The sequence below is a fragment of the Myotis brandtii genome, unplaced genomic scaffold, assembly GCF_000412655.1.
Source record: "Myotis brandtii unplaced genomic scaffold, ASM41265v1 scaffold207, whole genome shotgun sequence".
Lineage (NCBI taxonomy): Eukaryota > Metazoa > Chordata > Mammalia > Chiroptera > Vespertilionidae > Myotis > Myotis brandtii.
The window spans coordinates 1,064,157-1,077,440 of NW_005357736.1; the positions used below are offsets into that span (position 1 = coordinate 1,064,157).

The 13,284-nt window shown below is 41.8% G+C and overlaps 1 protein-coding gene across 3 annotated transcripts in view; it reads left to right on the top strand.

Moving 5' to 3' along the window:
• The window catches only part of RBM6 (RNA binding motif protein 6), a 57,800-nt gene that overhangs the window by 7,559 nt on the left and 36,957 nt on the right, over positions 1-13,284 (top strand). Inside the window, exon 5 of one of the 3 annotated variants that reach the window (XM_005865380.2) lies at positions 11,700-11,773. The exons of the other annotated variants lie outside the window; for them this stretch is intronic. Within the exon in view, the coding sequence (XP_005865442.1) occupies positions 11,700-11,773 (74 nt within the window). The remainder of the gene's footprint in view (positions 1-11,699; positions 11,774-13,284) is intronic. 3 annotated transcript variants of the gene reach the window in all.

Here is a 13,284-nt window from a genome sequence, read left to right on the forward strand (position 1 = left end):
CCCCCAGCACATGCTTACTAGTACGGAAATGTAGTCAAAAGGGAAGTGCCAAACACTTAAAGTATTGACCAATATTTTTAGGACTACATAATATGAAATGGCTTAAAAATAAGGTAATATTTAAGTGATCTAACTTGCAGAATTTTACATTGAAGAAAGTAGAGCATTAATCTTTTCACAGAATTTAGATTTCAGTAATCCAAGTTAAGGAACTCTTCAAGTAAGAGCATGCCATATTTTTGAGGATATAGTTTACTTTTAAACAGTTTACCATGGAATAAAATTTTTGGTTTAACTAGGTAGCTGCTTCAGATTGGTTCTGCAGAGGGAAACTGTCCACAAAAATAAATTTTTCTGCTTGAAATAGTCTGGTGCTGAAGTAAATTTACATTAAATCCAGAAATATCTTTTCTGTAATTTGAGAACACACTCAGAAGCATTATTTCTCAGAAAGCTAATCATTTCTTTGTTTTAAAAGCAACTCTGAATTTGTGGAAACATGACTAAGCGTTCTTCTGTTCTTGCATACTTCACCTACTGTTTTTGTTTGTTTTGCACGTGTCTTACACACACTTCCGTGGTTTACTGTTATCTTTGGGGATTAGAGTTTATAGGCTGCAGTCGCTTTTTAACTGCAATAGGGCAATAACCTCAGCTTTCATCTTGGTTTATGCATTGCTTCCATTAGGCACTGGCCTACTTAGGAAAGTAGAGATATCTTTTTTTTATTTTTTTATTGTTTAAAGTTTTACGTATGTCTCCTTTTTCCCCAATTGACCCCCCGGACCCCATTTCTGTCTGTGATCTCCCCACATCGGGTCTCCCAATTTCACCAATAAAAATACAGCACTCCTGGGTAGATGTGAATTTTAGATATACGAAGGCTACTTTCCCCACCCCCGCCATTTGTCTCTGGATCTATTTTTGTTCATCAGTTTATGTTGATCATTTTATTCCACATATGAGTGAGATCCTGTGATACTTAACTTTCTCTGACTGGCTTATTTCGCTTAGCATAATGCTCGCCAGTTCCATCCGTGCTGTTGCAGGAAAGTAGAGATATCTTGATGTTAAATAACAGCAATTTAAACTCTTCATTTCTTTAGTACTTACTGGTTTTCTGTCTATGTTGTCAGATTTATTAGCAGAGTAAGACACATTATACAGTAGTTCCTAAATGTGCTGGCTGTGGTAGCCATTAGAATCATAACGGGCTGACCAAAGGCATTGACATGTATGTGAAATCATTCAGGACATTGGTTTAGAAAAATACACCTTTCAGGAGCTGCAATCCTTTCTTGGCATTTTCTTATATGAAGTGATAATGTAGTAGGTAGATATATTTCTTTTTTTAATGAAAGGATTAGATTACCAGTCCCATACTGTCTGCATTACATCTCTGTGTGGCAAATAGAGTGAACTTTTGAAAACACCAGTTAGATCATGTTACACCCTTGCCTGTAATCCTCTCCTGGCCTCCCACCTCACTTAGAAGAAATTCCCAACTCTGTCCTGCATGAGCCGGCCTTTGGCTGTTTGGCCTCATCCTGTACTGCTCTCCACCTTTCTTATTATGCTCTAGCCAGCCCGACCTTTTCTCTAGTCCTTGACCAATCCAGGCTTCTTTCTCTGTCGGGGCCTTTGTACTGCTCTTCCCTCTGATCCTCACTTGTCTTCTGGGGTTTAGTTCTTGGCTTCAGTTTCACTTCGCAGAGGCCTTGCCTCACCATCCCAATCTAAACTCCCCCCTTCGTCATTTTTCATTATATCCTAGTTTATTGTCATAGGATCCATCACTGATGTTTTTCTCAGGGGTTTTGTGTCTTATTTCTCCCACTGGACAGTTCGCCCCGGAGCAGCAGGAGCCTGTGTGTCTTGGTCCGTCCTAATCCTCAGTGCTCACACCCTGCTTGGCACTGAGGGCTCCCAGTGTGCATGGCATGGATGTGCCTGGGACAGTCAGGGCTAGAGAACTTCAACATTTACTTCTAAAAAGATTGTGTGTGAATTTCAGTAGAAAAGGTGATTTTATAAATGGCAGTCACTTTTCTAAAGCTGCCTGCTAACCTGCAAAGACCATCAGGATTGCTATTGCTCACAAGAGGGGTGTGTGGGGTGGGGCTCACCCTTTAGTTGATGTAATGGGGAGCCAGTCTATAGCAGATTCATCACAGACTCCAGTGAGAACCTTGGAATCTCTGTCTCGTTCAGAGCTGTGTAAGGACAGGGCCACGACTTTGATCCCAAATCTGCGGGTTCGGATGAGTGCATAAATGTTTCTGAATATGGAAAGGTAATGCGATGTATAGATCATATATGAATTAATACCCTAGTGCAGCGGTTCTCAACCTGTGGGTTGCGACCCCTTTGGCGGTCGAATGACCCTTTCACAGGGGTCGCCTAAGACCATCCTGCATATCAGATATTTACATTATGATTCATAACAGTAGCAACATTACAGTTATGAAGTAGCAACAAAAATAATTTTATGGTTGGGTCACAACATGAGGAACTGTATTTAAAGGGCCAGAGGTTGAGAACCACTGCCCTAGTGGGATGTATATTAGACATACTATTTCTACAGCAAAATGTATGACTACTTTCACTAAGAGGACTTAAAAAAGACTAGGAGGAGACTCAGTATAGTGGAGGTCTGAATTTGTCTCCAGATGACTTGACTGAAAATATACCAAAAACTCGATATTTAAGAAATTTTTGGATTTTGGAGTTGCATTTAAGGGATTGTGCACCTATATATGCTGCGTATATTTGAGTTTTTCTTTTGCCATTTTCAAATATATTATATCCCCCTTCATTGTAAAGTACCTTGAGTTACATGATTATATTCCTGGGGAAGTATCAGGAGTGAAATGTCTTTGGGTGACTGGACAAACCCTTGTGCGTGCATACAGTGCCACACTCAACAGCAATCGAAGAAACTACTCATGCACGTGACAGCAGGGATAAGGCTCATGGCATCACGCTGAGTGGAGGAAACGACTCAGAGGCTGTGCACACTGACATGAAGGGAAACGAAGCCCTGAAGATGCTGCGGATTCTGCGCATGTCCACTGTTAGACAATCCCTTGGGGCAGAAGCTGGGGAGGGGGCTGGGGAGGAGTACTTCACAGCTCTGCTGAGGTCAAGTGACTAGATAATGTCACTTAAAAAACACACAAAAGAATCAGCCCTGGCTGGTGTGGCTCCGTTGGTTGGAGTGTCATCCTGTGCACTGAAGGGTCGCAGGTTTGATCCCTGCTCAGGGCATATGCCAAGGTTGAGGGTTCTATCCCCAGTCAGGGTGCATACGGGAGGCAACTAATTGATGTTTCTCTGTCTTTCCCTCTCCCTCTCCCTTTCTCTCTCTAAAACTCAATTTTTAAAAAATGAATCGAATGTTCCTGAACGATGGTGACAGGGTAGAGAAATCATTGCATGGTATAAGCTTCATTAGGTTTCTCCTCGTAACCTATCAGCTGGATTTGTGCCACAAACTAAATGATTTCCTGCCTTTGCTTGCCTCCAAATCAAAGAAGATGTTAGTCATGCTGTCTTCTATCACACTCCATGCTATAAAAATTCCTGGCAGCAATGTAGATTATGTATGAATTGGTGGTTAAATAGTATTTGTCTAAATATTGAGATGTGTATGTGCAAACTCTGGAAATAAAACATTGGATGAGTAGAACCTACGAAGAAAATTTCCCCAAAATGGTACTGTCACACTCAAGTTTAGTTTTGAAAACTGTTCAGTAGTGTTATGTTGAGGGAGTAGAGTTTTCTATTTTGTTGTTCATATCATTATAAGTCCGGGGTGGGCAACCTTTTTGTGAGTGCGTGTCCAAACCAGCAAAATCTCTGACTCAAAATTCTTCTGCGTGCCAACCCTAATTTTTGAGAACATGTTACGCCTACTTGATATCTCTTAAGGTGTACGTATGTGAAGAACCTTGAAGAAATAATAAAATTCATTCGAGCGACAAAAACACAGTATATGATGATGAAAAATACATTTATTTTTTAATGTATACATGTACACTGATAGTCCGACAGAAAACTTTATGACTCCGTTTGATATTATCAGTGGGACTTTTGCTGCTGCATCACTGATGACAGAGATTTTACATCAGGTTTATATTTCGTGACCTTCAGAGATATGCACGAGCTACTACTTTCATCCGTCAGGCTACTCCTATTACGAGACTTAACAAAATTCATCACTGAGAACAAAGATTCACAAGCGTATGTGGATGAAACCAAAACACTGGTCGGATCTAGGAAGGCAGGGAGAGTTAAGGCAGAGGCATAGAAATTGCTCTTCCCCTCTCTCGTCAATCCATGTCTATGGTCTTTAAGATAACTTGTTATGTAAAATTATCTAAGATGCATCTACACTGAATTTATCTGGATAAGAAAGGGTTTCGTGTGCCAGCAAAAGTTACTGGCTTGCCATGTTTGGCACGCGTGCCAGGGGTTGCCCACGCCTGTTAGAAGTAATTTAAAATTCTATATTTGTTAGAAAATAAAAAAATTTCATTTTAGCTTTTGGACTAATACCAAACCCTAGACAGTGCTCACTTATCATACAATGAATATCTTGGCAAATGTACAAGCATATCTGATGAAATGGACTTTTTTGGGGGAAACCTTAATCGAAAATAGTCCTGTATTTTATTTTATTTTTTTTCTTTTTTCTTTTAAAAAAAATTCCATTTAATAGTCCTGTATTTTAAAATGGCTGCTTGGAGGACAAGTGCTGTCAGTTAAGTTCCTGATTATGGTAGTGCTTGCCATTGAACTTGGCAGAAAATGGGCGGGGGGCAAACTTCAGGTACATTGAGAGGCAGAGGTTTGAACATGTTCAGGAATGACATCAGTGGAAAGCAGTGTTTGCCTCCCGTGTCATAGGCAGAGAGATGATGAGAGATTTTTTTGCTCCTGACACCAACCAATTCTGGCACCAAGTGGTCATCCTGTAATTCAGTTCAGTTCTGACACTACCCAGAGTTAGCATCAGACCCCATAGGTTTAAGGGCTCAGTCCTATAAGGCTGCCCTTACTTCAGGTGCCAGTCACACATGTACCGAGATCACCCACACTTCTGCTGGAGGGTCTCACATCCCCCCTTCAGGTTTGAGAATGTGCTAGAATGGCTCACAAGATTCAGGAAAACAGTTTATTGTAAAGGACCAAGTGAAGAGGTATGGAGGTTCATAGGTCTGCAAGTATCCTGGAATATGGATTTGTAAACCAACCTGGAAGCTTTCCAAATGCCATCATTTATGGAGGTTCCATTATGTAAACATTATTGATTAAGTCATTGGTCATTGATCATTGACTCGATCTGTAGCCCTTTTCCTCCCTGGAGTTGGGGAATGAGGTTGAAAGTTCCAAGCTTCTGATCAGGGCTTGGTCTCTCTGATGACCAGTCTCCATCCCGGAACTATCCATCAAGAGTCCCCTCATTAGAACAAAAGACAGTCATACACCCTTATCGCTCAGGAAATTCCAAGAGTTTTAGGAATTCTGCAGCAAGAAACTGGAACAAAGACCAAATATATATTTTTAAAAATATTTTTTTATTGATTTCAGAGAGAGTGAGAGAGAAATATCAATGATGAGAGGGAATCATTGATCAGCTGCCTCCTGCACACCCCCTACTGGGGACTGAGCCTGCAACCCAAGCTTGTGCCCTTGATCAGAATTGAACCTGGGACCTTTGAGTCCACAGGCCGACGCTCTATCCACTGAGCCAAACCAGCCAGGGCCCAAATATTTTTTGATGATACCACAGATGGGGATCCCCAAACTGGATCTGGTTGGTTGCTAGTACCTTTAGTTGAGCACCAGTTCTCTGTTATAGAGCATAAATGACCCAGGCTCATGTTCTGGCCAAAGTGTCACAAAATGCCTGTTGTCTGACCCTTCTCTGGATGCTAGTTCACTTCTGGAATAGATGAGCGGCTGGGCCAGTGTGATCTGCTCATATCCAGAGCATCTTTTAGTTTGGCCCAGAAAACCATCATGGATGAAGTGACCCTATGATTAATTTTGGACTTTGAAAACTCCTTGAAAATACAAACAACAACAAAATTCTTAAAAATAGCCAGTTGGTACAGATGGAAAACTAAATAAAATAGAACCATAATGCAGTTTTCAAAAATTTACCAAGTAATCATAATGCACATCTTCCTTGTTTCGTGTGTTTTATTATAAACCAGCAACTCACATGCATGGTTGAGGGGGAGAGATCTGAAAGTGCTTGTAAGTGTCAGAGAGATGGATTTCATACGGGCCAATTCCAGCTTTCCCAGAGGGTAGTTTGACCTGTAGATCCGGTATGTCCCTCATTTTCCTGATGAACGCAGCCGGGTACGTTCCCGTGAGGTTCTCGGCAGCAGAGTGGCGCTCGGCAGTGTGCGCAGCCTCCTCAGCTCTTTCATTCTTGATAGAAATTCAGATGCCTGGATCGATTCTGTTTTGGTTCTTGCTAAGATCTCTAACTTGGTAATATTTTACTTTTCTTCTCAAAACCTATATTCCCAATGAAATGGAATTAGGGAAACAGGATCTATAGAACCAAGCCCTCTTGAATCTCTATTAGGATTTCTCATGGTGCTTTTTATATTCGAATGCTTCTTCCCACAGAAATAACACTCCTTATTTAGAGGAAAAAAACTGCATTCATTTCCCTCAAAGATCCCCAATAAAATAATTTCTTTTCTCTCTGCCTATGTCCTTTAATATCCTGATTCCTTTTACATTTTGTATTTGCTATATATATTCTGGGCTTTTTCAGTCAGTCAGTACTCTCCTAATGTGAAATTCAACCACACTTCTCTATGTTAGTTGGGTTTTCTAGGTCAATTTGAACATCGGGCTGCTCATCTCATTTGCCTAAATAAACATTGCTGTATAATTGCTTGGTGTGGACTAGCAGACTTGAATGAGGGAGCCGTGTCTGTCAGCACCACCAGGTCAGCTTTTGGGGGGCAGAGACTAAAGAATTGGTTCTGGAGTTGATATTATTTATCAGGGCTTTGTTTTCTGTACCTTGTTCCCCCATAAGCACCTGGTTAGATTTTCTCACAGATACTTTTTTGGGGAACAGGCAACCACATGGTTAATGAAGAGACAAGAGTCAAAATATTAATTTTATCTTTAAAGATGTTCTCCCTTTGCCTTGTTCTCATTCTCAGCTGCCAAAAAAAAAGTATAAGAGCATTCATTCGCATTTCTGTGAGAAATGGATAGTTTCAGGTTAGAAATGGAGTAAGATGTGCTTTTGAATAGTCATGGAAATAGCACTAAGACCCATCAGCCCACCAGACTTCTTCCCAGCATATGATGGAGGAAGGAAAAGGAAATAAAAGAGACCTTTTGTTCCTCTCGGTAAGAACACATCTGTCTGTGTGACAATGAACACGGAGTTTGCCATCTTTTTTTTTTAGTTTTTATTTTTGAGTTGTCATCTTGATGGTTCCACATGGTTCTGACTGCAAGGTTGGTTGGTTGTTTTCAGAATGTTTAGGTCTCTGGGTGGAATGAATACCTTCTGTGTCTACTAAAACTTTTCCTGTGGATTATAAAAGCTTAATTTTCTCAGTATAACAATCCAACCACTGTAATTATTTTTGTATACAGTTGTGTTGCCTATGTCATTTTTAAATTTCTATGTATTCACCTGTGCTTGCTCAACCCCTCTCCTCCATCCTACACCTCACCTTCCCTCTCATGAAGTTAGCATGGGAGGCGGGGGGTGACTCGGCTGGGGCTTCAGATGGTCTCTATTGCCAGGTTTCTCTGAGCGTGAGCATTCACTGTGCTGGCTGTGATTCTGCTATTTCAAGTCATATATTTTCATATATTATGGCCCTTAAATATGCAAGCCAGCCCTTCATCTGGTGTCATCCAGAAGAGCAATCTGTTGCAGCGCAGGAGGAAACAGGCATGTTGAACTTAACCTGTGTTGAGAGATGGTGTGTTCTTTACCTTGGGGTGTTGGAGTATGATTTTGACAATGCATGGTTTTCATCTCATGGGCTGACTTCTGTCTCTATCCTCCGAGTTAGATACGACTTTCTATTTAATTCTAGTCCTTTTTCCTATACCTATTTTATATAATTGTCCTCATTTTTAGAGCTCTTAAAATATATTAAGTATCCTATATCAAGTATTTTACCATATTGTCATTTTTGTTGTTTTGTTTTGTTTTTTAATCCTCACCTGAGGATATTTTTCCTTTGATTTTTAGAGAAAGTGGAAGGGAGGGGGAGAAACATCGATGTGAGAGAGACACATTGATTGGTTGCCTTCCACGTGTGTCCCAACCAGGGCTGCGGATTGGGCCTGTAACCAAGGTATGTGCCCTTGACCAGAATCGAACCCAGGACCCTTCAGTTCACGGGCTGATGCTCTATCCACTGAGCCAAACTGGCTAGGGCTGTAATTTTTATAGCCATCATTTATAATAAGACTTTGGGTTTTTGTCTTTTCACAACTTTGACAGCCAGTATAAGTCAGTCTGTGAATGATTGCTTTCTAATTTGCGTACTCAGGCCCACTCCCAATGGTTCTACCGTTGACATTGTGCAGTAAGAATAATTTGTTGTGCTGCAAATTTCAGTATTTCTTAACTATAGATGTGGTCTTGTCTGTGCTCAAGATGTGGGACCCTTTCTGTAAATGGGCTGCGGGGAATTTGGAATTCAAATTACTTACATCAGTGTTAAAGGGTGAGGCCATACGGTGTAGCAGTTCATAGCATCAGTTTGAATCTGACTGCCTGGGTTTGAAGTCTAGGTGAGTTTAAGCAAACCGTTCTTCTTTCTTTGCCTGCTTCACATGGGTAAAATGAGGTTAGTAATACTTGCCTCATAGGGTACTCTTGTGAGGATTCAATTAATGTATGTAAAGTAAATATAACTTAGTATCATCATTAATTTTGTTAATTACTGAAAATTCTTATGGTATAACCATGAGTCTTGGACACACAAAATGCCTGGGATCACCCTAGCCAGCTTGGCTTAGTGGGTAGAGCATAAGTTTTAGGCATTATAATTAAACTTTAAACTTCTGTTCTTGTTTGATAGCTAAAGTTGTGGGCAGGAGAAATTGAGCAGAGCGTTGAGCTTGTGAATTTAATATTAAATCTAAAGTACATTGTCAGCATACAGTATTGCAGGGTTGATGTATAAAGGTGTTATTAGATGCTCTTAATTATTAGATGCTCTTAATGTCTCCTGTGGACCGTATCTTTTCCTTCCCAGTGACTTTAGTATCAAAGTCTGTTTGTCCTTTAGTGAAGTATGAATGTTATCAAGAGTGTTCTCTCTCTCTCTCTCTCTCTCTCTCTCTCTCTCTCTCTCCAGATTCTGTATGCTCCTTTGGGCCACAATACTTCTGTGAGCATAGGAAGGAAGCTCAAGGCTTTGCTAGTTTGGTGTTAGTTCCTATTTTCATTTTGGCAGCTGTGAGTGGCTAACCACACTCCTGCACTCTTTCTTGGTGTGTTATGTAGCAGCCATCACATACTTGAGGGCACCTCTGCTTGTTCCGTGGCTACCCCTTATCCCTTTCTGACTGTAAACATGCATTTGAGTGTTTGCAGTAGATATCCTATATAATAAAAGCCTAATATGCTAAGTGTCTGACCATTTGTTCTACCAGTTGCTATGATGCTCACTGACCACCCAGGGGGGCAGACGCTCCAACCAGTAGGTTAGCTTGCTGCTGGGGTCCAGCCTATCAGGACTGGGCGAGATGGACCGGATATGCTCTGGAGCCCTCCCATGGTCCCTCCCTGGCCCCGATCATGCACCGGTGGGGTCCCTCGGCCTGGCCTGTGCCCTCTTGCAATCTGGGACCCCTTCAGGGACTCTGAATTGTGCACCGGGCCTCTAGTTTGGTGATAAAAAGCACCTTAGTTGCTCTTGCTATTCTACAATGTTTCCCAGGAACACTCAGAGCCCTTTACACAGTGCAGAATGTTTTATGTATGAGATGTGCACTGAATTTGATCAAGAGAATCCATTCCATTGAAAGAAAGTAAGTAATGAAACAATTTCCCTTGCTAATAGGATATATACAGATATACTCACACCTTTTCTCTAAAGTAGTTTCATCTCTTCCAGTAGTTACTAATCAGAGGAGGCTGATTTTGTGGTAAGTTTAAGTAGAGGTTGCAGGGGTTATGGTCAAAACTTTGAAATCGGGTAGAAAATTTGAGATTTCTAGCAGTTTTCTTTTATTCTTCCTGGTCATTTCCTAAGATTCAAAGCAAGAATCAACCTATACCGTCATAACTTTTCTTAATGAACCTGAAGTATTTAACAAATCTTAAGTTATAACTATATTACTATCATGAAACATTTCAGGCCATTCATTCCACACGACAAGGAATCCAACCCATTTTACCAACTTTGGTCTACTTTTTAAGCTATATTTTCTATTACCATAGGTGTGTTTTTTATTGTAATTAACTTAATATGATTTGATTTTTGGCTGTTGATGTCTTTTTTGTTTGTTTGTTTTGTTTAAAGTATTACATTTGTCTCCTTTTCCCCCATTGACCCCCCGCCCTTGCTGTCTTGAATCAATGATAGCAGTTTCCTAATATATATATACACTTCGTACACAAAATTGCCCTGGGTTTTGTGTTGTTTTTCTTTCCTTGAGTTTTATTTCTCATCGGAACAAACCATATCTTTTTCTTGCTGTTCCATCTGTACAGTGTCCTCCTAAAGATGAGCTTTATCCTGTGAGGCAGTGGAGGAAGCATGGGAGCCCCTTGTGGAGCATTGACAAGTGTGTTTGTATAGTCAGATGCTGGCACCGCAGGGAAACTGCAGGGAGGTTGGGGTTAGAGTTCAGCAGCCTGTAAATCCCATGACTTTGCAGTTTCATGGGTCATGAGAGCCGCAGATGGCACTTGATCAGGAGAAAGGTGAAGGGTGTGCTAACTAATGGTACGTACAGTTCTTCAATGTGTATTCATTGCTAACCACAGCTGTCTCTCCCCCAGCCTGCCCACCGCAGATCTTGGTGCATAAGCACAATTTTGGACCCAGCTCTTTGTACTTACTTATGCTTTTACACCTTCTTCCTTTTGTAAAGATTTAGCTGGTTTATGACTTGAGTTGAAACAAGAAAAAAAAGAGGAGGCCTGAAATGGTCTGCCCCCTGCCAGCCAGAAGCCTCCCGTGGCATCCAAACAGAATAGTTGCCTCAGTCTGTCAGCACTTCTGTCTTTGAAGGTGGTTTCTGCTTGAAAAGTGGTGACTATTAGCATAGCTTTGGGATAATTGCTTCTACTCCTCTCTCGGGATGCTTTTTTTTCCTCAGATACTTTCCTGTTCTTACTGACTTTTTCCCCAGAAGATTCAGCTTGTGGTTAAAATGTTTTGGGTCCCCACTTAACTTTCCGTGGGATGACCCTCTCGGAGCGTCAGTGCTAAAGAGCACAGAGGATCTTCTTGGTTCATAGGAAAAGTCCTTTTGGGAATGACTGTCCAGAAACACCCAGACTTTCCTTCAGTACTTTTTCTGTTTGGGGTAGCAGCTTTGCCTAGTTTAGGGGCGGGAGGGGCCAGCTGGGAGGGCTTGTATTTAAGGGGTTCAGAAACAGGGGATTGAAGTGTGTTTTTTGTTTTTGCAAGGCACTAACACCACTCCCGTCTGTATTTAAATGCTGTCCCCAGGTTACGACTATGGCTATGTCTGCGTGGAGTTTTCACTCTTGGAAGATGCCATCGGATGCATGGAGGCCAACCAGGTTGCTTTATACTTCGGTCAAATGATGCTGGAAGGATCTATTTCTATGTATGGGGAGGGAGGGTTTCAAGTGATTAAACTTTGGAAAGGTGCCAGAAATCCATGTTTGCAGCACACCACATGCCAACCAAAAAGCGATTATGAGGAGAAACTTTAAAAGAGGCCGGAAGGGTCCTCTGGAGGAGTTAATGGGCGCAGAGTGTATTTAAAAACCAGAGCCCAGTGTAGTTGGACTATATTTCAAAGACAGTAGGTGGGGAAAATGACAGGTCTGGAGTGCTTCCTCCCTGTGGATGTGACAGAGATGGGGATCCTGATGCAGAGAATGATCCTTGAGTGTCTGTGATCTCAAGGACCTGCCTGGCACAGGAATTCTGGGTCCGTACTCTTACCCAGACCTCGGGCCCAGACCGCTGATGGCAACGTCGATGGCACTCGGTCCTGCCTGCATGTGCTCCTTTCCTACAAGGGCCATCGGGGAGGAGAGTGTCACGGCTTGTTTGTGTGTATTGCATTAATGGTTGCCCTCTGCACATGGGAGTTTTGTACTCTAGGTTTTGGCTGCATATGTCAAAGCTGGTGAATCTGAATCTGTACTTCCCTCATGCTTGAAACACCCAGATGTATTCAGCTTGCCACCTCGATCTCTTATCTGAGTCTTAATTAAACCCTGCCTGGTAGTTTTGGGAAGAATTAGGAAATGGAAGAATCTTTCTTGTCTTGGTGTTTCCTTGGGGAAAGTTTTTTGTTTGTTTGTTGTTTTTTTTGTGGTGTCTTAGTTCCTCCAACTGTAAAGTGGGAGAAGGAAGCGTAGCGACACAGTTTGATTTCAGGTACCCACTGCCTGTCCTTAACGGGGTGAGGGTAGTGCTCCCAGAGCCTTAAAAGCAGGCTCTGCTGGAGAAGAGCAGTGCGCTCGAGAGCGGCTCCTCTTGGGCAGCTCAGGCCCTTTCATCGGCTTTGTCCCGTTCAGCTGCTCACACACTGAACCTTTTCCTTCTTTGGCCGTCTTCTCCCTTACGGACATGACACGCTCTCTATCCTGTGGGAGAAGCACTGATTAGAAGGAAACTTGACGTGTCCATCTCCATTGTCAGCGACAGAAATATTGCTGGATCCTCAGAGAATGACTGGGTTCGGACCATACTCCCTTGGCAGAGTTCTTGTTGACTGATTGTTCCGTGTCCATCATTGAATCAGTCATTTAACAGACACTAATTATGTGTCAGAAACTTCTACCTTCCAGTATTGGGAGAGAAGAATGAAGGTCTAATCTGTATCCTTATGGTTGATTTCTTCTTGACAATCTGTCCTAATTCGAGAACATTCATTTAATTCATAATCATCTTGTTCTGATCAGTGAATAGTCTTTAAATCCTTTGCCTCTGCACTGAGCAATACTTTGAGTGGTGGAAACGTAAGCGGGGGCTATGGCAGATGCCATCGCTTTTGTACCATTCCCTCATTTCTCCTAGAGAGGTGTTGCTTTATATTAGAGCTGTTTAACCTTTG